General features: G+C 35.3%; 1 protein-coding gene across 8 annotated transcripts in view; it reads left to right on the top strand.

Moving 5' to 3' along the window:
- The window catches only part of RAP1GDS1 (Rap1 GTPase-GDP dissociation stimulator 1), a 155,985-nt gene that overhangs the window by 124,732 nt on the left and 7,650 nt on the right, over positions 1–23,603 (top strand). For 5 of the 8 annotated variants that reach the window (XM_019926439.3, XM_019926441.3, XM_019926438.3 and 2 more), the window contains 7 exons: positions 5,663–5,806; positions 6,590–6,721; positions 7,911–8,045; positions 9,413–9,538; positions 10,308–10,447; positions 16,349–16,475; positions 20,038–20,166. In XM_019926439.3, the coding sequence (XP_019781998.1) occupies positions 5,663–5,806; positions 6,590–6,721; positions 7,911–8,045; positions 9,413–9,538; positions 10,308–10,447; positions 16,349–16,475; positions 20,038–20,166 (933 nt within the window). The remainder of the gene's footprint in view (positions 1–5,662; positions 5,807–6,589; positions 6,722–7,910; positions 8,046–9,412; positions 9,539–10,307; positions 10,448–16,348; positions 16,476–20,037; positions 20,167–23,603) is intronic. The other 3 variants (XM_019926440.3, XR_012332173.1, XM_019926445.3) reach the window with 3 other exon arrangements.

Genomic DNA, 23,603 nt, shown 5'->3' with positions numbered 1-23,603 from the left:
ACAAAAACATCTAAAAACCAAAGCATTGTATTTTTACATACCAGCAAAAACAGAAAATATATTTTTTAAAATGGCACTGTTTAAAAATGAAGTATAAATAAATAAATAAATACACTGTATAAAAAATGAAGTATTTAAGGGAATTCCCTGGCGGTCCAGTGGTTAGAACTCCTTGCTTCCACTGCCAGGGACCTGGGTTTGACCCTTAGTCACGGAACTAAGATCCTGCAAGCAGTGCGGTGTGGCGAAAAAAAAAAAAAAGGAATACTTAAGAATGGACTAATAAAAGATGTGTAATCTAAACAAGGTCTCTCTCTTTGTAGCCTTCTTCCTTAGCTCTTCCCCACCACTGTCTTCCTCAGGCACACCATTTACCAGAGGATTCGACTTTAATGCATGTAATAGATGTGTTTGTGTATGCTTATGTGAAATTGTATTGATATAGTTTCATGAATGTATCTGTTTATAATTTATACAAGTGACATTTTTCTATAAGTTTCCTTGTATTCTTAACTTTTGTTGCTCAACAATATGTTTTAAGAGTTATGCATAACATTCTGTTATATAAGCCTACTTCACTTTAATTATTTATTCTATTTATTCTTAGTTGTCAACAACCCTCATATCCAGCAAATACTGGATTTCATTGTTCATTTCTTCTTTGCTAGTTGTTTGAAAAGCAAGTGTTTCATTTGATTGAACTTACAAATGGAGAGATGACCCATAGTCATTATCCCAGACAGCATTCCAATTCTGCAGAAACCAATACTGACCCAGACAAAGAAATTATTGAAGCCATTGGGTAAAACACATAGATCTGTGTGCCATTTCTTTATGAAGATACCACATTTTGGATTTCTCTTTTTGTGAAATCTAGAGGTTGTGTTGCAATTTCAAGAAGAGGGTGGGACTGTATGAGGCAATGACAGTCTTTTAACAGATACAGTTTTGGTGTTATTCTTTTTTTTTTTTTTTTTTTTTTTTGCGGTACACGGGCCTGTTACTGATGTGGCCTCTCCCCTTGCGGAGCACAGGCTCCGGATGCGCAGACCTAGCGGTCATGGCTCACGAGCCTATCCGCTCCATGGCATGTGGGATCTTCCCGGACCGGGGCACGAACCTGTGTCCCCTGCATTGGTAGGCAGACTCTCAACCACTGTGCCACCAGGGAAGCCCATTTTGGTGTTATTCTTTTTAAAAAAACTTTTCCTGTTTAAGCAATAAATGGTTAGAATTGTTACTTTTTAATGTCATCTTGGAAATACCATCAAATGAAATTTGAAAAAATAAATAAATAAAAAATGTGTAAGGAAACTGTAGAAAGTCATCAAGAGAAATTAAAATCTAAATAAGTGCAAAGCTATATCACTTCCATAGATTGGAAACCTTGATTTTGTAATGATCTTATATCTCACCATATTGATCTTATGGCAGTTCTCATCAAAATCCCAAAGACCAAGAGTAGCCAAGATACTGTGAAAGAGACTAAGGTAGCAGAACTGATTTTATTGCATAACAATAATAAAACTTCATTCTGATAAAACTGTAGTATTTAAAAGACAATGTGGTATTGGTTCAAAGATGGACAAGAAGACCAGTGGAACAGGATAGCCCAGAAACAAATGGATGCATTAGTAGATGTTTATTTTACTAAGAAAAAAAGGTGTCACTGCAAAACTATATTGAAAGGACAATCTTTTTAATAAACAGTGCTGGGAATGGGAAAAAAAAACTGTTGGAGACACTCATACCATCCCACTTAATACTATTTTTATTCTTTAAATTTTTTAAAATTTTTATTTTTGGCTGCGTTGGGTCTTCGTTGCTGCGCATGGGTTTTCTCTAGTTGTAACGAGTGGGGGCTACTCTTCATCGTGCTGTGCAGGCTTCTCATTGTGGTGGCTTCTCTTGTTGTGGAGCATGGACTCTAGGTGCGCAGGCTCAGTTGTGGCTCGTGGGCTCTAGAGCGCAGGCTCAGTAGTTGTGGCGCATGGGCTTAGTTGCTCAGCAGCATGTGGGATCCTCCCAGACCAGGGGTTGAACCTGTGTCCCCTGCATTGGCATGCAGATTCTTAACCACTGCACCACCAGGGAAGTCCCAATACTATTTTTTAAATTTCACTTCAGATAGCTTATTGACCTGAATGTAAAAGTTGAAACAAGAAAGTTTATCTTAAAATATGAGATAGGAGAATATCATCACAGCCTTGGAGTACAGAAAGTTTTCTTAAGTCACAAAAAGCTGTAACTATAAAGGAAAAATTTATAAATTTTGTTATTTTAAAAGGAAAAACTTTTATTCCTCAAAGGACACCATTAAGAGTGAAAAGCATGACAGTAGATGAGAATTTATTTACAACACATGTAACCAACAGAGGGCTAATGTGTACAATATATAGAAAAACTCCCTCAAATCATTAAGAAAAATGTAGAAAACCCAGTGGGAAAATGTGCAAACGATTTAAGAAGGCAAAAGATAAAATCCAAGTGGCTAATAAACACATGAAAATATGCTCAGCTCATTAAAAATCAGGAACTGCAAAATAAAACCACAATAAAATACCACTGTATACTTACCGGAAAGTGATAATACCAAGTGTTGATGAAGGTGTGGAACAGTGGAAACTCATTAAGTGCTGATGGGAGTGTAAATTGGTACAATTTAGAGAACAGTATCTACTGAGTTGGAGATATGCCTTCCCTGTGAGCCAACAATTCCGCTGTTAGGTGTGTACCCAGAAATGGGTACATGTGCACCAGGAGCCATTACAAGAATGTTCATAACAGCATTATTTATAATAATGAATAAATGGAAACAACTCATATCCATTAACAGTAGAATAAATAAATTATGGTATATCCATATTATGGAAAAATACACAGTTTTGAAAGAATGAAGACAGCTATAACCAATAGTGTAGATGAATCATAAACATTAAAAGGAAAAAGCCAACACTGAAAAATACATATTTTATGATTCCATTTATATGAAGTTACAAAAAAGCTAAAATTAACTATAGTTTTTAGGAATGATTATTTGGTGAAACTATAAAAGTATGGATGTGATTACCTTAAAAAGCATGGTGATTTGAAAGGGAGGGATAAGTGATAGAAAAAAGTAAAGCACAGAGGGGCTTCCAGGGTTGTTGGCAATGAATTTCTTGATCTAGGTGATAGTTACACAGTTATTTACTTAGTAATAATAATTGATTAAGAGTAACGTATATTTTATGCACTCTGCGGCATTTGTGGGCTTTTTTTCACCACTTAGAAAAGATTTTCAAATATACATTTATACACATATACCTGTACATATATATGATACATGTATGTACATATGTGTACGTATATATGCAAACGGTGGTGATAAAGATAGATGTCCTTGGGCAGAATGGTATTGATCAGTGTGTGCTGGGCTGTCTACTTTGGCAGAATGCCGCATTAATCCTTTTTAATAAGGCAATTTAAGCCTCCCACATATATATGTGATTACAGTTAAACTGTTGAGAGGAAAGATCTGTAAACTTTAATCCTGACACATTTTAAATCTTCTGAATGCCTTAGATCTTATTCTTTAGGAAGAAATTTATTTTTCCTCTCATTTGTTGGTTTGGCCAAATAGGAAATTTTCATTGTGACCTTCAGTCAGTTTTATGCCAGAGAATGACCTGTACCCTTCCTTGCAATATTTCAAAATAACAGTGTTTTTCTCTCTTATTTGTTTTGTCCTCCACTATTTTCACTTGTGTTTTATAACTGTGTTGTGGATTGAATGATACTTTTGAAAACTTGTTTCTGGACTAGCCTTAGCATATCATCCTTGGTTTTCCTTGTATGCAAAGGAGAGTGATTCCAACATTTAAACTGGGATTTGTATAATTCAAGGTTTTTTGTATTTTTAAGGCTTTTTCATTGTGGCTTTCAATTCTAGTCGCCACACATTTCTACTTATGTCATTCTGTAACCAAGGAAACTCCCTACTTTGAGCATGGCACAGTGCAAGTATACCTTTTAAAAAAATATTACAGGTTGAATATTCTGTGTATTCTGAAATAATATGCTAAAGAATATCAGCGATACTAGTGATAGAAAAAAGCCAAACTTTTACACATTAAAATTGTCTGAAAGAACAAGTCTTAAGTATGAAAACAGTCTTTCCAAATAAAAAAGTTTCTTCCAAATAAAAAACTTGAACTGCCATTGCTGTAGATATGTGCATATACAGCTTAGGGAAACTGAAGACTAAAATAAAATCCAACTAGAAAATAAAATTTAAATTAAAAAATTTATGTGTAACAAATGTATTTCTGAGGTCAGTTGATCAGCATTTATCTTAAGCAGTATCAAATATACCCAAAATATTTAAGTAGGCCAATTTAGGTTAAAACACAAAGATGAATGAGGTATATTGGGGGAGACAGATATGGATGCAAATATAGAATCTTCAACGAAGTAAGTTCTATAATGAAAGAATAGTTAAGATATTAGTGGTACAAACAATATCGATTTGATAGGCTCACAGAGTTTGCTATGAAGATAATTTTAAAAAATATAATTGGTATGTAAATTCTGTCTCTAAAATTCCTTAGTTTGTTATCCATTAGAAAACTTGAAAGATATTTGTTTCTTTCAGCTTTTATTGTGAAAATTTAAAAACCTATTCAGGGGCTTCCCTGGTGGTGCAGTGGTTAAGGATCCACCTGCCAATGCAGGGGACATGGGTTCGAGCCCTGGTCCGGGAAGATCCCACATGCTGTGGAGCAACTAATCCCATGCACCACAACTACTGAGCCTGCGCTCTAGAGCCCACGACCCACAACTACTGAGCCCACGTGTCACAACTACTGAAGCCCACGCGCCTAGAACCCGTGCTCCGCAGCAAGAGAAGCTACCACAATGAGAAGCCCGTGCACCACAACGAAGAGTGGCTCCCGCTCACCACAACTAGAGAAAGCCCGCACACAGCAAGGAAGACCCAACGCAGCCAGAAATAAATAAATAAATAAATTTATTTTTTTTAAAAAAACAACCTATTCAGATGTAGAGAGATTGTAATATAATGAACCACCATGTACCCATCACCCAAGAAAGCTTCAAATTAATGAAAACCTGAAACGCTTTTTAAAAACATGACTTTCAAGTTCAGAAAGTTACAAATTAATTAACTGCCCTAGAAAAATAACATCTGTACAAATATGAATCCAAATGTAAATACTTGTGATATACTTTGAAATTCACTAATACCTCTTTTTAGTATCTTTGTATTCAAACTCCATTAGTGAATGTGTTTTAACTTTAACAGTTATGTGTGTTTTATTTTAAACAGTGTGCAGTATTTTATAGTATTGCCTTTTAAATGTGAGCATAGTATCTAGAATAACAGTAGAATGATATTACTTACCTTCAGTGCTGAGAATCAATTTGTTTAGTTGCTGCCAGACATTGTGAAAAGTGACATCATATCAAATAGAAATGAAATAAAGCTTTTGTGTATTTAAGCTGCACTGTCAGATACTCCCATTTGAAACTCAAATCTTCAGAGGTGTGTTATCTAAATCATGCACTTTTTTGGGTTTTTTTATAATTTTTTACATTAAATTGCTTATACCAGAATTCCTATTTCATCTCAAATTTTGGTTATTTTGTTCACATTATTCTTTAGATGCTATTAAGCTACAGCTGGTTGAAGCAGGCCTGGTAGAATGTCTACTAGAGATTGTTCAGCAGAAAGTGGATAGTGACAAAGAGGAGGATATTGCTGAGCTCAAAACCGCTTCAGATCTAATGGTTTTATTACTTCTTGGAGGTGAGTTGTAATTTATGCCAACGAAAGAACATGACTGTCAGATATTTAAAAATTTATCGTCTTTTATAAGTACTATATTAGGCATTTTCTCATTTTCCTGTCACATTTAATCCTGTTGATTTGTTGATTTTGAAACCTTAAATACATCTTCCAGTATTTAAAGAGCTGTCATATAGAAGAGACAGCTGTGGCACCAAAGGACTAAAAGCAAGATGGCTACTTGGAACTTAGACTAGAAAAATTCTAAGCCCTTTTGTCCAGTCTCTGCTAAAAGGTTATTAGAAAAAGAGTCATTACTGAGACTTCCCTGGTGGTGCACTGGTTAAGAATCCGCCTGCCAATGCAGGGGACACGGGTTCGAGCCCTGGTCCGGGAAGATCCCACATGCCGTGGAGCGACTAAGCCTATGAGCCACAACTACTGATCCTGCGCTTTGCAGCCTGTGAGCCACAACTACTGAGCCCACGTGCCACGACTGAAGCCCGTGCGCCTAGAGCCCATGCTCTGCAACAAGAAGGCACCGCAATGAGAAGCCCGTGCACCACAACGAAGAGTAGTCCCCACTCACCACAACTAGAGAAAGCCTGCGCACAGCAACGAAGACCCAACGCAGCCAAAAATAAATAAATTTATAAATTTATTTAAGAAATAGAGTCATTACTTTTCCCTTTGTGAATTATAGATTGTAAAGTATCTATGTGATTTCCCAATTGGGTATTCAGTTAAGAATAGGGATATGTTACTTCTAAGTATTTTCCTCTTACCTGTTGCATTTACCTCTAGATGAGTCCATGCAGAAATTATTTGAAGGAGGAAAAGGTAATGTGTTTCAAAGGGTACTGTCTTGGATTCCATCAAATAACCACCAGCTACAGCTTGCTGGAGCATTGGCAATTGCAAATTTTGCCAGAAATGGTAAGCATATGAGTTCATCCTTATTAAATCAGACCTTCTGTATTTTTAAATTTTGCTTTGCCATAACGTACACTAAACCTAAAACAGTTCAGAAGCGTGTGCAGTATCTGTGTGTAATACTACCTTAATTTTTCAAAAATCTGAAATACTAATATTGACTTTTCCAACAAATTACATATTTTATGCAATTCAACTAAGTTCTAATAGTTTAGAGGTCATGAACAGTGATTATGAAGTCTTTCTTTTGAGTACTGTATACTTCAGAGATGAATAAACTTGAGTCCCTTCTAATAAACATCTGATCTGGGAGGATATACTTTTTTGCCTGGTGATTTTATTTTGGGTTTAATAATCTGAGTATTCATCATTGTGCCTCATTTATAGTGTTACACCTATAAAATCTAAGCATGGGTAATCCTCTGGTTTAAGATAGAATATTTACTTAAATAAAATTTCAGAGGCACCAGACCTCCATGTATATTTCTGAAGTCTGACACTTCTGCTATTCCCTCTAGAAACTTATACTGTGTCTAGGAAATACGAGTTATTTTTGTTTTTAATTTGATTTTATTTGAGTATTAACTGTTGTTATAGCATGTTATAATAGATGACTTATTCCATTTTTCCTTCCTTCTGGGGACCATCATTAACTCCTTAATGATGAAATTAAGACTGGCAAAATATTGATAATTATTGAAGCTAAATGGGGGGTAAATAGTAGTTCATTATAATATTCTCTCTGCTTTATAAATGTTTCAGAAATTCTGTCTTTAAAAAATAATTTAAATATCAGCCATGATGACAAAATGTAGAGTACTGTCACTGTAACGTTTGCAGAACACTGGCATACTTCACTATAAATGGAAACTATTGGAGGACATTTTAAGCATGTGGTTTCTACTTACTCATCTTCTGATATATTATCAGGAACTCAGCTAGAGACTTTTGGCCAGTTTTTAAAATTTTGGCCAGTTTTTAAAATTTTATCTGTTTTAAGAATCTTATAATCGGATTCTCAGTCAGTAAACAAACAAAAAAATCTGTAAATCTGATGTAAGAAGGAGATGGAATTCATTTTATTTTCCTATAGCTCCATTTTCCCTAATGTAGATAATGGGCAGGCATCAGTTTTACAAAATATTTATAGATATTTGTAAAGAGGGAAAAAATGTTTTTTGTTGTTATTTAGATGGAAATTGTATCCATATGGTAGACAATGGAATTGTAGAAAAACTTATGGATTTACTGGACAGACATGTAGAAGATGGAAACGTAACTGTGCAGCACGCGGCCCTAAGTGCCCTCAGAAACCTAGCCATTCCAGGTAAGACTTAAGAATGGGAGCCAATGAGATTTATTCTAAAAGTCATCTATGAGATGGGGTGCTTTGAGAGAGTTGTATCGGTAGCCTCTTTATTAGCTCAAATGCTTTTATCTCGTTCTCAGTGCAGTCCAATATTTTAATCTATTATTTAAATGAAATTCGTGGTTTCAGTCATAGAAACTGCTCTGAAACAACATCAAAGCCAAGGTCAATAGCTCAGAAAGCAATAGTGCCTACTGTACAGCACAGGGAACTCTACTCAATATTCTGTACTGACCTATATGGGAAAAGAATCTAAAAGAGAGTAGATATATGTATATGTACAACCGATTCACTTTTCTGTAAGCAGAAACTAACACAACATTGTAAATCAACTATACTCCAATAAAAATTAATTAAAAAAAGAAAGAATGGGAGCCAACTGTGTAAGAGATAAAGATCTGTCGTTTTGGGAAGATATTTATGTGATTTGTGGACCTGCCCTGACCAAGAAAAGAAAAATAGTCTTCAGATTGCGTACATTTTTCTTACTAATAAATGGAGATCATATGTTAAAGAAGTTTTCTGAGACTATACAAGCATAATCTTCCTTTTTCAGATTATTCAAATATTCTATTACTTTTTGTGAACTCCTAGATTTTCATCATATTGTATAGTTAAGATTTTTTAAGCATCTTCAGCTGAGGTAAGATAATGGTATCAATTAACAGACTCCCTTAAAGAATGACTTTTAAGAATTCTTTTTCCCTACGAGCAGACGTACAATTTTTTTAAATAGCCTTAATGTGCCTTTTTGGATTACAAGGCTTTTGAAATCACATTATCACGGGAACTAATACAGGATATAGTTGAAACTATCCTTCTATTCTACTTTCTAAAGGTAAATTTCTGATTAGGTAAAATAGTATAACTATATGAAAATGCAATCTATATAAAATCAATTTGGCTCATGTAGCAGATTAATATTGTTTATTAATGTCTATAATATCTATATTAACAGTTGGGTCCAGGACAGAGGTAAAAAGAAACATTTATTAAAGTTGAGGAATTGTGCTTTTCATAAATAAGAAGGCAACATTATCAGATTTCCTTTACAAATTATTAGTTTATGATTAGATTTTAAAAGCAAGTAAGTGTGATTTTGTATGTTGTGCTCCTGTAGACAAATAGGATACTTATCCCCTAGCCCTCCCATTCCCAGTTCCATTCTTAAAATTAACAGAAAAGTAACAATGTTGCTTTTAAGTAGACAGATATAACATGGGGCCTTAAGATAATAAGACACTCAAAAAATGTATATTGAATTGAATGATTATCATCAAAAATGCTATCATTTTAACCAGTGTTTTTTTTTTCTCTCTCTCTAGTTATAAATAAAGCAAAGATGTTATCAGCTGGCGTCACAGAGGCAGTTTTGAAATTTCTTAAATCTGAAATGCCCCCAGTTCAGTTCAAACTCCTGGGAACATTAAGAATGTTAATAGATGCACAAGGTAAGAGAAATGCTTTCTCAAGGTGCATTTTTGGTATAATAGTCTTAATGTGCCTCTAGTGGAAAAAGGACCTGTTTTTAGCTTTCAGAATTATGTAATCATAAAGATAAGTAGCAAATAAAAGGCAAAAAGAGATTGGTTTTGGAACCCCCATTCATTAATTTCCATGCTTGTTATAATTGACTTTCAATGGAAATTATATTGCATTTCTCTTTATTAGTACATATAATCTGATTTTAGGTTAATTTATTAGTGGTTCTTGAGGGGTTTTTATGTTCTGGCAATTTTTATACCCTTTCTTACCTTGTAAAATTATCAAGTTGCAATACAGTGACAGTCAAAATTTTTTTAAATTTGTTTTGCAAACAGGGAGATCATTTTTCTGTTTACAGAAACAATAATGAAAACCAATCCTTGGGATGAGTTACATTTATTTACTTCCTTCTAAATTCTAAACCTTCTCTATACTGATTCCTTAGAGTACTGCTAAAAATTCTTCGGTACAGTTTTCCAAAGTACTAACACACTGCCAGGCTGAGCCAAAAGAGTATAAAGTTGTTTATTTGTTTTTGTATAAAAGTCCACAACTGAATAGAAAATCTCAATAGTCCATCAGATACGGAATATTTGCAGTTCTTGCTTTAATAAAATTGTTGTGTTCTGTTTTCAGACCTGTAATTTTCCTTCACACTCTTACATCTTTACCAGTTACTTCAGTTGATTGCCTATCAGTGATTCATTCCTTTGTGGTTTGCCTTCTTTCCTATAGCAGAAGCTGCTGAACAACTGGGAAAGAATGTTAAATTAGTGGAGCGTTTGGTGGAATGGTGTGAAGCCAAAGATCACGCTGGTGTGATGGGGGAGTCAAACAGACTGCTCTCTGCCCTCATACGACACAGTAAATCAAAAGTAAGTCCTGGAGGAAACCGTTCATTTATTTATGAAACAGATTAAAAGAAGATGGCAAGAGAAAAAGCTTGAAAGTAAAGGTATTCCTTGACTTGTGTAAATCTCCTTCGTATAAATAATTGACTTCACCATAGTAACTGTTCCAGCTGGTTGGCCACAGGAATGTTCCTCCCCGTCAGATGCTACCTCTTGGCATCTTTCCCTGCAGCAAAAGCAGCTGTTAACTTGGACCTTCCTACTACCTGTCTCACCTATAGCAGCCTAAAATCCCATCCATTTTCACTGACACCAGTACAGGACCAAGTATATTGTTGACAAGATGGAAAGTATGAAGAAAGCATAGCAAAATGAACTCCTGTGGTAGTCCTTTTACCTCTTCATCATAACTGCTCTGTCAGGCCCATTTGTTCATTTCACAGTCAACATTTTGGTACTTACAGTGTAAATATTATAAAATATAGTATGACTTTCAAGAATTAACGGTCCAGTGGGAGGGCAGATATAAAAACAGCATTAAAGCCACAGACTCCAATTCAGATATAACTTAGAAGACAGAGAGACCAACTGTCTGGGCATCACAGAAGGGGTCGTGTTTTAGATGTTAACTGGGAATCTCTCAGGAGGAGAGTGGGAAGAGAAAGCATAGAAAGGCCTCCAAGCAAAGACCACAGTGTGTCAGCAGCACAGAGGTCTACAACAACATAGTCCAAGAGGAAAACCGCAAGTAAAGCAGTATTGCTGGAGCAGAGTGTGTAAAGACAGTGACCAGAGAGGAAGAGAAGAGGGGATCAAGATGAATTATGTGCCAGCTTAAGGCGTATGAATTTATCCTATAGAGAATTAGGAAGCTCCCAAGGGATTTTAAGCACCAGGGTGCTATTATTTGGTTTTCATTAGAAAGACGACTCTAGGGCTTACTAAGGGCAAGGAAAACATAGTTTTTCAAAAATATACGTGCGAGATGACAAAGGCCTGAATTAAGGTTTTGGGTTAAGCAATTTGAAGTTGCTGGTATTCAACCATTTTGACACAGAGAAACAAGTATCATATGGTTCAACCTAATAGAAGCAGTGAGGATGGAAAAGAAGGATTTGAGAAAGATATGAGTGGCAGAATTGACAGAATTCAAAAGTGGGGTCCAAGGAGAAGGAGGTTTTAGAGAGAATTCCAAGTTTGGGGCTTAGCACCAGGTGGGGTAATCATGCCATTCATCAAAATAAGAGACTATGAGAAGAACTGACATTCCCTAACTTGCTTACTGCCAAATCACTCTTCTATCCTTTTCAGAGTCTTTACCTAATTCTTTGCTCCATTCTAGGAGAATTCTTACCAGTGGTTTCATTTAGGCAAACCATAATTCTGTTAACTAGATTGCAACAAACAGAGCCATGTTTGGGCATCTGAATTTAGAACTCTCAGGTAAATTCCTGTTACTTGTGGTGGTTAGGCCAATGAAGACTTGATTAATCCATAATATACCTTAAGTTCACTAACAACTAACAGAATTGTATAACCAAACCATTAGTGGACACAAAAATGTGTGCACAGGAAGATAACGTTCCATCATCTTAAATAACCCAATCTTGGAACCAAAGCTCTTCAGATGCTGTAATATTGAGATCTGAGGGTTTTGAGGCTTTTCTGTGGGTTTCATTATCACAGATTCCCTTTCCCTTATCTAATACCATACTCCCTCCCCCCAAAAGTTTTCAAATAAAATACCCATTAAGCATCCATCACCATGTAGGTTCTTTGAAAAGACTTATGAGAAATATGGGATGGTACCTTTCTAGGGGTGTGTGTGTGTGTGTGTGTGTGTGTGTGTGTAATAAAAAACAATTTGAAATGATATGGGATTGCAACTTTATAGTTACATTATAAATTTTTTACAATTCAGTACCAGATAGGCTACTTTTTCCTTTACATATGTTTCCTACAATTGAGATTATAAGAGGCAATAGGAACCTTGATTCATAGACGTTAATGATTAGAATACAAGGTGTGTTATTTGAGCTCTGGATTAGAATTATTAATTTAAATTATTTTTAAATTTAACAAACACTCAAGGAATAGATGATTCTGTTTGAACAGCATTTCTCAAAATATGTTCTATCGAATAATAACCCCAAGAAATGTTCCAAGAAAAGGGGTTTCATGGTCAGAGTAGTTAGGATAATAGTGCATTCCCTTTACTTGCCTTTAGAATTCTGTAGAAGCTCTAAAGAAACTTCCTTAACTTTAGCTATTTAACTGTGGGTCTTTTTTGCAAGAGGCATCTATTAACATTCCACTGGACATACTTTGGAAAATGCTGCTCTGGAGTAAGTTTTTAAAATAATTCAACACTAGGTACAAATTTGTTACATTCCTGTATATCCTTAACCAACTGTTGTGAATCACAGCTCTGTCCTTATGTTATTCTTAAACTTTGAATATTCTACTCCTTTTAAAGTCACCCTGAATTCTACCTTAGAGTCCAGTCCTCCAAAAGTTTGCACTGATTCATGGGGTTTCATGCTGGCTTAGGCCTTTCAGCCATGTATGGTGTATCCTTGTGCTTATGCCAATAGGTAAAGTTACATCTTCCCTCTAAAGAGTGCCCTAGGCTACGACTCGTAACCAACTAGCTAGACCTTCTGACTGCAGATATCAAAAACAGAGAGAGAAATATAGTTTGCCTCTACAATAGGAAAATAAAAATTCCCTTTTATCAAAGTAGGCACTTTTCTTTAACCTGTAAGAGTAAAACATTCTTCATCAGTATCAGCTAAAAACTTGTTTAAACAAATGTACTTAGTCATTTGCTTATTCATCCAACATTTACTTAAACCTATACTGAGAGCTTTGATGATACAATATTAAAAAAGAAAATTTTTGGTAGGTGATTCAGTAGCTACACCAGCCTACAGTCTTATAAATCGATTATCTCAAATTCAAGCCTATCTCAAACCATTCCATTGTAACAACATTGTTATACAATTTTCAACAGTCTTTAGCTGGATTTATCTCAACAGTTAAGAACAAACTGACCATAAATGCTAAATATGTGAGACTGTTAACACAGATAATTTGCCTTAGTTATATATGTACCAAAATTTAGTTTTCCATAAGAAAACTCCTTGAAAAATAGGATTATGAAATAAAATATTGTTTCAAACTTTGTAAAGCATTATAAAATACTTCCAAAATTCTTAAAGACTCTCCAGAGACATCTAAGGTTTAGAAGGATTACCCAGAGAAAACGTCTCATTATGTATATCTACAGTTTACTTATTATAAATGAAATGGTTTCAGAGAGGTTAAAATAATCTCTGGATTAATTTTAGAAGTGTATTGGTTAAAATTATTTTTAATTTTCCAGATGAACCTTCTTGCTCTATGGAGTGGTGCTAATATTCTTTTTTTTTTTTAATCTTGAAGTTAAAAATATAACTTTAAAATACATTCATAGAGCCCCTTCAAATCACATTAAATGACTGCCTCTGCTTGGCATTATGATGAATTCAGTGTGTATGCTTTTCCATAGACCACAAATGGTTAAAAACAAGACCTAGTAGTCAAACTGCCTGGATTGAATCTTGGCTTTTTACCATTTAATCACTGTCTGATTTGGGGCAAATTCCATAACTTAATCTAAGCTTCCATTTCTTCATCTATAAACTGGAGATAATATCTAGCTAGTGGGATTTTCTGTGAGGATAAAAATGAGCTACTACCTGTAAGTTACCCAGTGTATAAGTGTTGTCCAGTGTATAGGTGTTTCTCCATACAGGGTAGCTGTCAATAGTAATAATCCTCTTTTGTCATATGACACAAGTACAATGCTTCATTTATCTTTTATCCCCCATTCTATCGGGCAAAGTGATTCTGTAGAGTAGCTACTCAGTAAGCATTTATTGAAGTAGGAGGAGAGAGGGCAGGCACTTTAAAGGACAGTACTCAGATATTCGTTCCAGAAAAATGAGATGGAAAAGAAGCTACGCTTTGATTTAAGGGGTCAGGGTGGGGGGTGGTGATTTTTGGTATTTCTGATGTGCAGATTTTCTTCATTCATTCATCCCTTTCCCTTCTTTCTACTACAGTGGGCTTTTGAGGGTGAATCACAAAAGAGAGGACGAAATGACAACCCAGGAACCTTCCTAAGTGACTGCATATGTATCTTGTGAATCTCTTTTGATCGTTTTTACTCAACAAGCTCCTTTGTGATATTTATAAAATTCTTTACTAATTTTAAGAATTCTGTATCAGTTTCAAACAAACTGCCTCTGAGTAAGCAGTATAAAGCGGTATATAGTCATCCTCGTCCCTCGGTATCTGAGGGGGATTGGGCACCCTCTCAGATACCAGAATCTGTGGATGCTCAAGTCCCTTATATAAAAACGGCATAGTATTTCCATCTAACCTACACACATCCCCCACAGACTTTAAATCATCTCTAAATAACTTATAATACCTAATATGATGTACATGCTAGTAGATCGTTGGAAATACAGTGTAACTACTAAATCGTTGCCAGCGCACAGCAAATTCAAGTTCTGCTTTTTGAAACTTTATGAAATTTTTTTCCCCAAGTATTTTCAATACATGGTTGGTTGAATCCATGGATGCAGAACCTCCAGGTACGGAGGGCTGACTATATTGGGAGGCTTTCTTTTCATTAGAAAAGGCTTTAAAAGGTAGTTTCTCACTTTCTAAAAAAGTTGATGCGAAAAGACATTAAATGCTAGAACACAACTGCTGTAAAAACTCAGAACTTAGACTCTATTTGATTTAGAATGTTTGCTCACTAAACAAGTTTGGACTCAAAGCAAAGATACTGTCTATAACTAGTTTTCTTAAAAATTTACATAAGGTAGAAGCATAAACCCTTTTTCCAATATTTTAGCAAATTAATTTGAAAATATTTCTAATTACAGTTTTGTACCATTGAAGCTAACTTGGACAGGCTACTTAAAATATTCAGTGCTTACTTCAAATTACTAAAAATAGTGAAAAGTAGTAAAATTACTTTTTAAATATTTTATAATTGAGGCTTTCTACTAAATCATATTTAATCCAACAAAACCCTAAGTGAGATGAAGACAAAAATGAGTACTAGAAATAAATGTACCCATTTCTTTCTATCTAGCCTTTGCTGTATACTTTTATGTGTGCTCTTCATGTAATAACTTTGTAATTATAACAAAAACCTATGAGATATACACTTACATTGTCTCAGTGTTATAGGTGAAGTCTCTGAGATGCAGAGAGAGTCAGTAGTTTGCTCAAAGTCAGTGGGATTTATTGAGTCTGGAGCCCACTGCCCCTCTGCCGCTGGAGAGGACAGAGCTGTAGGCACCATGAGAAATGAGGGAGACAGAGTTTTGATTTAAGTTCTGCTCAAGTCCTTTTGTATGTAATCTAGTTTTGTTAGACCCAACAAAGGTTTTAAAAGGCTGCATACATACACGTATACATGCACACATACATACGTAAAAAGCGTCACCTGATGCATCTGAAAAAACTACCTGGTGTTATAATAAAAATCTGAAAGGAAGAACTTTTTACATTATTATTATTCCAAGATTTATTCTCTTTTCTTGATCTCGTGGAAAGTCTTCATTTGGGGCAATGGCACTTTTATTTCTTTGACTTTGTTAGCTTCTGGGACTCTCTGTTCCTTGATATGAACTGCAGTGGTCTTTTTTGCTTAGGTAATTTAAGTTGTCATCTTTTGATGAATTTATTTAAAGGTAAAAGCTTTTTCCTTCTCTTCTGTGAAGAAGAAGAAATTATGGTTAAATGTAATGATTCATAGGGACACTGTCAGAAAACCACTCAACAGTGAATTGACTGACGGTAACGCAGTTTTTTTATGTTTAAAAGTAAAGTTTATAATTCTGTGATATTAATTTATTGTAGGATGTAATTAAAACCATTGTACAAAGTGGTGGCATCAAGCATCTAGTTACCATGGCAACTAGTGAACATGTAATAATGCAGAATGAAGCCCTTGTTGCTTTGGCACTAATAGCAGCTTTAGAATTGGGTAAGTACCCCAGTGATAAACTTATTTTCTCCTGTTTTTATCTTGGATGAAAGGAAGCCACAGGAGTGGAATAGAAGTCAGACAGGACCTTGACTAGAAGCATTTTGCCAGTGTGTTTCTGTACCCGTCCGGATCTGAGTATATGGAAAATCATATTCTATAGATTGTCACCACAGCTGTCCTTTTTGGTTGTCCTTTTGGTAACATTTTTAGGGTAATGCTTTAAGGTTAGTTTGACTCTTAAATGATACCTCAAAGTTTAGGCACTTAGGGAATACAGAAAACATTTTCAGCAGACCTCATGGAGAAGTGAAACAATACTTAAAATACAACAAGTTCAGGGTTTGCTACTCTTCCAGACATCCAGACCTTCCCTTCCATCTCTACTACTGATTCTCTCTTACTAACCTCCTCCTCTCTATCACCATGGTTTCTGTTGCTTTACAGCATTGCCTTCATTCTAAATTCTCACCTTTTATGTCACTCTTCTGTGTATTTACATTCAGGATTCCCCCAAAGCAGAGTCTAAATGATTCAGGTAGTTTCTCTCTAGCAGTAGCATTCCTGTTACTCAGAATTCTTCAGGAGAAGCTAGCATCTAGTTTATGGGTAGCAACTTTGTCTCCGGAACCAAACTCTGATACATAGTCAGCTGGGGACAATCAAAGTCACATGGCCTGTGGTAAGGCCTGAGGTTGCCTTACATAAAGGAGGACTATAGACTTGGTAGGCATGTCCTGTTCGGTTCAAAACCATTCGGGTAAATACTGTTAACTGATCACCTCAGTTCCCAGTGATGATTTTTGCCCATAATTCTCACACTGGGGCAAGTGGACCCACCAACCCTTATCCCAGGAAGGAGAAGCCAAAAGATAAACATGGTATATCTCCTTCAGTGTCAGATTTACTCAGATTTCAGGTATGAGAGATTTGAATTTTTGTCCTCTTAAGGGGACAGTTAAAACAATTTATAATTTTTAAAAAATCAGGTATAAGTAGGATGTAAAATTTTCTTGAATTCTAAAGAAAGAAAACATCCAGAAAATATATGTGGCTTTGGTCACTAACTTAGGTTAAAGATGCTGTGATTTCCTCCATGGTTTGGGTAGATTAATGTGAGTCTGTCCAGAGGTCCAGACACCTTTAAGAGGGGAAGCTATGATGAAGAGGTGAGAGTTGGTGAGGACATTGAATACCAAACGGGGTTCATGGCTTGATTTTTAAAAATGGCTTAAAGTGATAGAGCAATTTCAGAATATCCTTGACTTCCTATCCTGGGCTGAATCTGGTCTTGTGCCCTTCATAACTAGTATCTTCTAAATAGGCTTTAATTTTGTCTGCTTCCTGATAGCTGAGCATTTGCCTGAGTCTGTTTACCTTACCACAGAACTATATAAAATGACAAAACATAATCATATTTGTTGTTGGTTGTTGTCACCTAGTGTTTCCTAGGCTCTTTGAGCCTAAGATTTAGAAATGAGGTCTTACTACCTTTTTAATATAAAATACACTTTGAAAACCGTATTTTTCCAAACTTGTATCCTTACAGGCTTTTAGATATTATTAAGGAATTACTATAAAATTTTTGTACGATAATAGTATTGAAGCAACATTTTAAGAGTCCTTATCCTTTTTTTTTTTTTTCATAATTGTACATTCACAAGCAGTCGTAGGAAATAATACAGAAAAATCCCTTGTACACTTTGCCCAGTTTTGCCCAGTGGTAACATTTTGCAAAACTAGTGTAACATCCCAACCACTGATACAATGTACCTATCTTATTCATACTTCCCCAGTTTCACTTGTACTTACTTGTGTGTATGTTATATTCAGTTTATCACCTGTGTTGGTGTATCTGAGCAGTTCTAATACCACAAGGATTCTCCATTTATAACCACATTCACCTACCTCCTACACTGCTCCTAATCCCTGGAAACCACTAATCTGCCCTTCATTTCTAAAATTTTTTTCATTTCAAAAATATATAAATGGAATCATATCGTATGTGACCTTATGGAATCGGCTTCTTTTGCTCAGCATAAATTCCTAAAGAGTCATTGATTTGTGTGTCAGTAGTTCATTCCTTCTCATTCCTGAATAGTATTTTGTGATATGTATGTACCACAATTTGTTTAACCATTCATGTATTGAAGGACATCTGGGCTGATTCCACTTTGGGATTTTTAAAAATAAAGCTACAATGAACATTCATATATGGGATTTTATGTAAACATAAATTTTCATTTTTCTAGATAAATGCCTACGAGTTACTAGATAACTCCTGGGTTGTATGGTAACTTCATGATTGATATTTAGAGAAACTGACAGACTGTTTTTCAGAGTGGCTATACCATTTTACATTCCCGCCAGCACTGCATAAGTGATCTAATTTGCTCTGTACCCTCACCAACGTTTAGTATTGTCCCTGTTTTTTTCTTTTATTTTAGTCAATCTGATAGATATATAGTGATATCTCATGCAGTTTTAATTTCCATTTTTCTAATAACTACTGATGATGTACATCTTTATGTGCTTATTTGCCATCTGTATTTATTCCTCGGTGAAATGCCTATTTAGATCTTTGCCCATTTTCTAAATTGTTTTTAACTATTGAGTTTTGAGGATTATTTATATTCTGAAAGTCCTGTAGTTTTACATTTAACTCTGTGATCCTTTTTGTATTAATATCTGTATAAGATGTGAGGTTTGGGTCAGGGTTTCTTTTTTTTGCCTATGGATGTAATTGCTCCAGCACCATTTATTGAAAAGGCTGTCTTTCCTCAACTAAATTGATTTTGTACCTTTGTCAAAAATCAGTTGCGCTTACGTGTGTGGGTCTACTTCTAGGGTCTTCTTTCAGTTCCTCTGACCTATGTGTCTGTCTCTCCACCAACACCACACTGTCTTGATAACTGTAGCTATACAGTGACCTTCATATCAGGTAGAGGAATTCCCCCCACTTTATTCTTCTTTATCAAGATTGTTTACCTCTTCTAGGGCCTGTGGCTTTCCATATAAATTTTAGTATAAGCTTATCTATTTCCTATGGAGAATCCTCTTGGGATTTTGATAGGAATTGCAGAGTCCGATTCTCTTAAAGATACATGCTGAAATACCTGTGGAGGAAATTATGTGATTATAGGATTTGCTCCAAAATAATTTGGGATGGGTTAGAATAAGTGGATAAGACTAGAGATAGAGGATACACAGTTGGCCATGATCATTTTTGAAGATGGTGATAGTACATAGTGTATCATACTATCTTTTCTGCTTTTGTGTTTAACAGTTTTCATCATAAAGGTTTTTAATTGCCTCATATTTAAAGGAATGTTTTAATATTGAATTTTAGGCCTAAACTCCTGAAATATCTACTGAATTTTAGATCTAAATACCCTTTTAACAAGGTCTAAATTTAATATTGCATATCTATGTCATTATTATTTATGAGTCCCGTTTGAAAGGTTTCACATTATCAGTTTCTAGAAAGGGAAATTAGTATTTAGCCAGATTGTCCCAGGTTCATACCCAGTGAATATAACTGATACTTGGTTTCATGTTCCAGGCACTGCTGAGAAAGATCTAGAAAGTGCTAAACTTGTACAGATTTTACACACACTGCTAGCAGATGAGAGAAGTGCTCCTGAAATCAAATATAATTCCATGGTCCTGATCTGTGCTCTCATGGGATCTGGTACGTATTTCCTCTGTCATTTGATATTCATCAACATATGGATGACATTAAATATAAAATAATAGTAAATGGTGGCTTTGGGTTTTAAAAGCATTAGAAATTAGTTTATGGAAGATACAGGATTACTTTTACACTGCAAATACTCCCACAAGATTCTTAATAATGAAAAGTGTTATATAGCAAATATAGGCAAAAGTCAGTGTTAAAAAATTAATACCTTTAAGTTTCATTAACCCTAAAATATTTTATATAAAGAACAAATTCTGATTTTGTATACCATGATATTAGCTAAGGAGTTTGTTCAAGAAATCATTGGCATATCTTGTTATACATTTCATTGACCACTTGAAAAGAACATGTATCCTGCTGTTATCGAGTGGTGAGTTCTATAAATGTCAGTTAGATCCTTTTGTTTGGTAATGGTGTTTCTGTATTCTTGCTGATTTCCTACTCGGTCTGTCAATTATTGAGAGAAGGGTGTTGAAGTCTCCAGCTATTATTGTTGATTTGTCTGTATCTCCCTTCAGTTTTATCAGGTTTTGCTTCATACATTTTGCAGCTCAGTTGGCAGGTGCATACACCCTTCCTAGTGGATTTACCTTTCTATCGTTATGTAATGTTCCTCTCTGTCTCTGGTAGTTTTCTTTGCTCTGAAGTCTACTTTATCTGATATTAATATAGCTACTCCTACCTTCTTCTGAATAACATTCACGTGATCTTTTTCTACCCTTTCAGATTCAATCTGCGGTATCTTGTATTTGAAGTGTAGGCAGCATATTGTTGGGTCATGTTTTTTAATCCACTCTGTCATCCCCCCACCTTTTTTTTTAATGCTTAAAGATTACATAATTTCATCCACAAAGTTGGTTATCATTATTATTACTACCATTGGTTAGACGAGGAAGCCAAGACAGTGAAGGAAGTGAGCAGGGACATTGCAGTGGTGCTGGGTGAGGAGTGGTGAACATAAATTGTCCTGTCTGGTTAGTGACAGGCACTTTCAAGGTGATGGTAACAACCCAAATGATGGGCAGTAGAGGGGGTGGGTGTCGGGAAAGCACCTCTGGTAGTGAGCCTTGATGGGCAGAGTTGCGATTCTAGGTGGACTTTTTTGTGCACACACCAAGGGTGGATATGACTCCTGGGGCAGGCTCACCTTATCCAAGTACAAAACCAGAATGTTAGTTTACTTATATATAATGAGAAGTATGCCTGCCACTGATCTCAGAACACCCCAGGTGCACATGTCTGGCTCATTGACTCCTTCAGGGCAGACAGGCATCAAGGGTTGCTTGATGAGCTTTGATCGGAACAAGGAGAATTAAATGAATGGACTGTGTAATGGCATCAGGTCAAAGTGGTTTGATGCATCTGTCTCTGCAGTTGCATCAGCTTTGCTAAAGGAACTGGAAGCATGGAATCCCTGGGCTTGAGGCTCCATCTTTTTGGATGTTGCTGGTATGGCTCTGTCTGCATTACCCACAGTAGTGTTTTCTGTTCTATGCCGCTGTACTGACGAATGCCCCAGTAACCTCTGCTTTGCTTGCATTCTTTGAGGTAATTGTTGATTCTTTCCACAAATCCTGCTTGGGCAACCCCTCAAATGTTAAAATTCTCCTTTACAAAGAGTGCATCCATTCTCAATTTGACCAATAAATAAATGGTCAAGACACTCTTGTGTTAAGTCTTTAGTTAAGGAAGTATTTCCTTTGGTTATTTTCTGAATTTTTCCAGGGCCAGTATTTTTAGTGATGCACTGTTAGAGAAAAATAGAAATATTATTTGGGTAACCGGTAAGATTTTTTTTTTTTTATTTTTTTTACTGTAATATGATACCCAAGTTGGAGAGCAGTGGGAAACAAAAAGTTTGTGTGTTGTTTAATCGGTAAGCAAAAATCATTTACTATTTCTTTGGGTTTTTTATTATTATTGCAGTTTTTAATATTTATTCCATTTATTTAAATTAATTTTTAAAAGTTCACCCATTTCTCCCAACCCCAATCCCTGTCCCCTGCAACCACCAATCTATTCTTTGTATCTATGAACTTGGTTTTTAGATTCCACATATAAGAGAGATCATATGGTATTTGTCTTTCTCTGTCTCATTTCACTTAGAATAATGCCCTCAAGGTCCAGCCATATTGTCACAAATGGCAAGATTTCATTCTTTTTATGGCTGAATAATATTCCATTATATACACACACCATAATTTCTTTACTCATTCACGTATCCATAGACATGTAAGTTGCTGCTGTATCTTGGCTTTTCTAAGTAATGCTGCAATGAACATGGGGTGCATATGTCTTTTCAAATTAGTGATATTTCCTCTGTATACATTTAGAACCACATTAGTGTTATAATTTTTGTTTTCAACCATCAAGCATAATCCAGAAAACTCTTGATAAAAGGAAAGCCTATTGTATTTATCTATATGTATTTGCTATATCTGTTCTTTCTGATGTTCCAAAATTCCTTTTATTCCCTTTCTGTTTAGAGAACTTCCTTTAGCCATTCTTTTAGGTTAGGTCTGTTTGTGACAAATTCTCATTTCCTTTATTATTCCTTATTTATTCATTTTCGTTGAGAATATCTTGATTTCTTTTTCATTTCTGAAAAATATTTTCTCTGTGTATAGAATTCTGGGTTGACAGTTCTTTTCTTTCAGAACATGAAAAATGTTGTGCCACTTTCTTCTGGCCTCCATAGTTTCTTATGAGAAATCCACTATCTCGCTGTTTTTTCCCTTGTAGGTAAGGTGTCATTTCTGTCTCAAGACTTTTTTCTCTTAGTTTTCAAAAGTTTGAATATGATGTGTCTTGGCATAGATTTCTTTAGGATTATCCTGTTTAGGGCTTGCTCAGCTTCTTGAATCTGTACGCTATGTCTTTTGCTAAATTTGGGAAGTTTTTAACCATGTTCCTTCAGGTACCTTTTCAGTCCCACCTTATTTCTCTTCTCCTTCAAGGCCTCTTATGACACAAATGTGAGCTCTTTAGTTATATCCCACAGGTCCCTGAGGTTTTGTTCATTTTTTTTCCAGTTTATTATCTCTCCGTTGTTCAGATGGGGTAATTTGTATTGCTTTATTGCTTTGTATTGCTTTACGTTCACTGATTATTTCTTCTGTCTTCTCTGTCTTCTCTTCTTTCTTCTGTCTTGATAGGCTTATCAAGCTTTTTGTTGCAGGTACTATAGTTTTGAGTTCTAAAATTTCTATTCTCTTCTTTATATCTTCTGTTTCCTTGCTGTGATCTCATTTGTTTCAAGCATGTTCATAATTGTTCAGGCATTTTCTTAATGTAAAATATACATATAATTTGCCATTTGAACCATTTTAAGTGTACAGTTCAGTGGATTGAGTACATTCATATCACTGTGCAACCATCCCCACCATTCATCTCCAGACCTTTTTCTTCTTTCCAAACTGAAACTCCAT

The sequence above is a fragment of the Tursiops truncatus genome, chromosome 5 (assembly GCF_011762595.2).
Source record: "Tursiops truncatus isolate mTurTru1 chromosome 5, mTurTru1.mat.Y, whole genome shotgun sequence".
Taxonomy (NCBI): domain Eukaryota; kingdom Metazoa; phylum Chordata; class Mammalia; order Artiodactyla; family Delphinidae; genus Tursiops; species Tursiops truncatus.
Note: the sequence above shows the minus strand (reverse complement) of the source record. Positions and strands in the feature narration are given on the sequence as shown.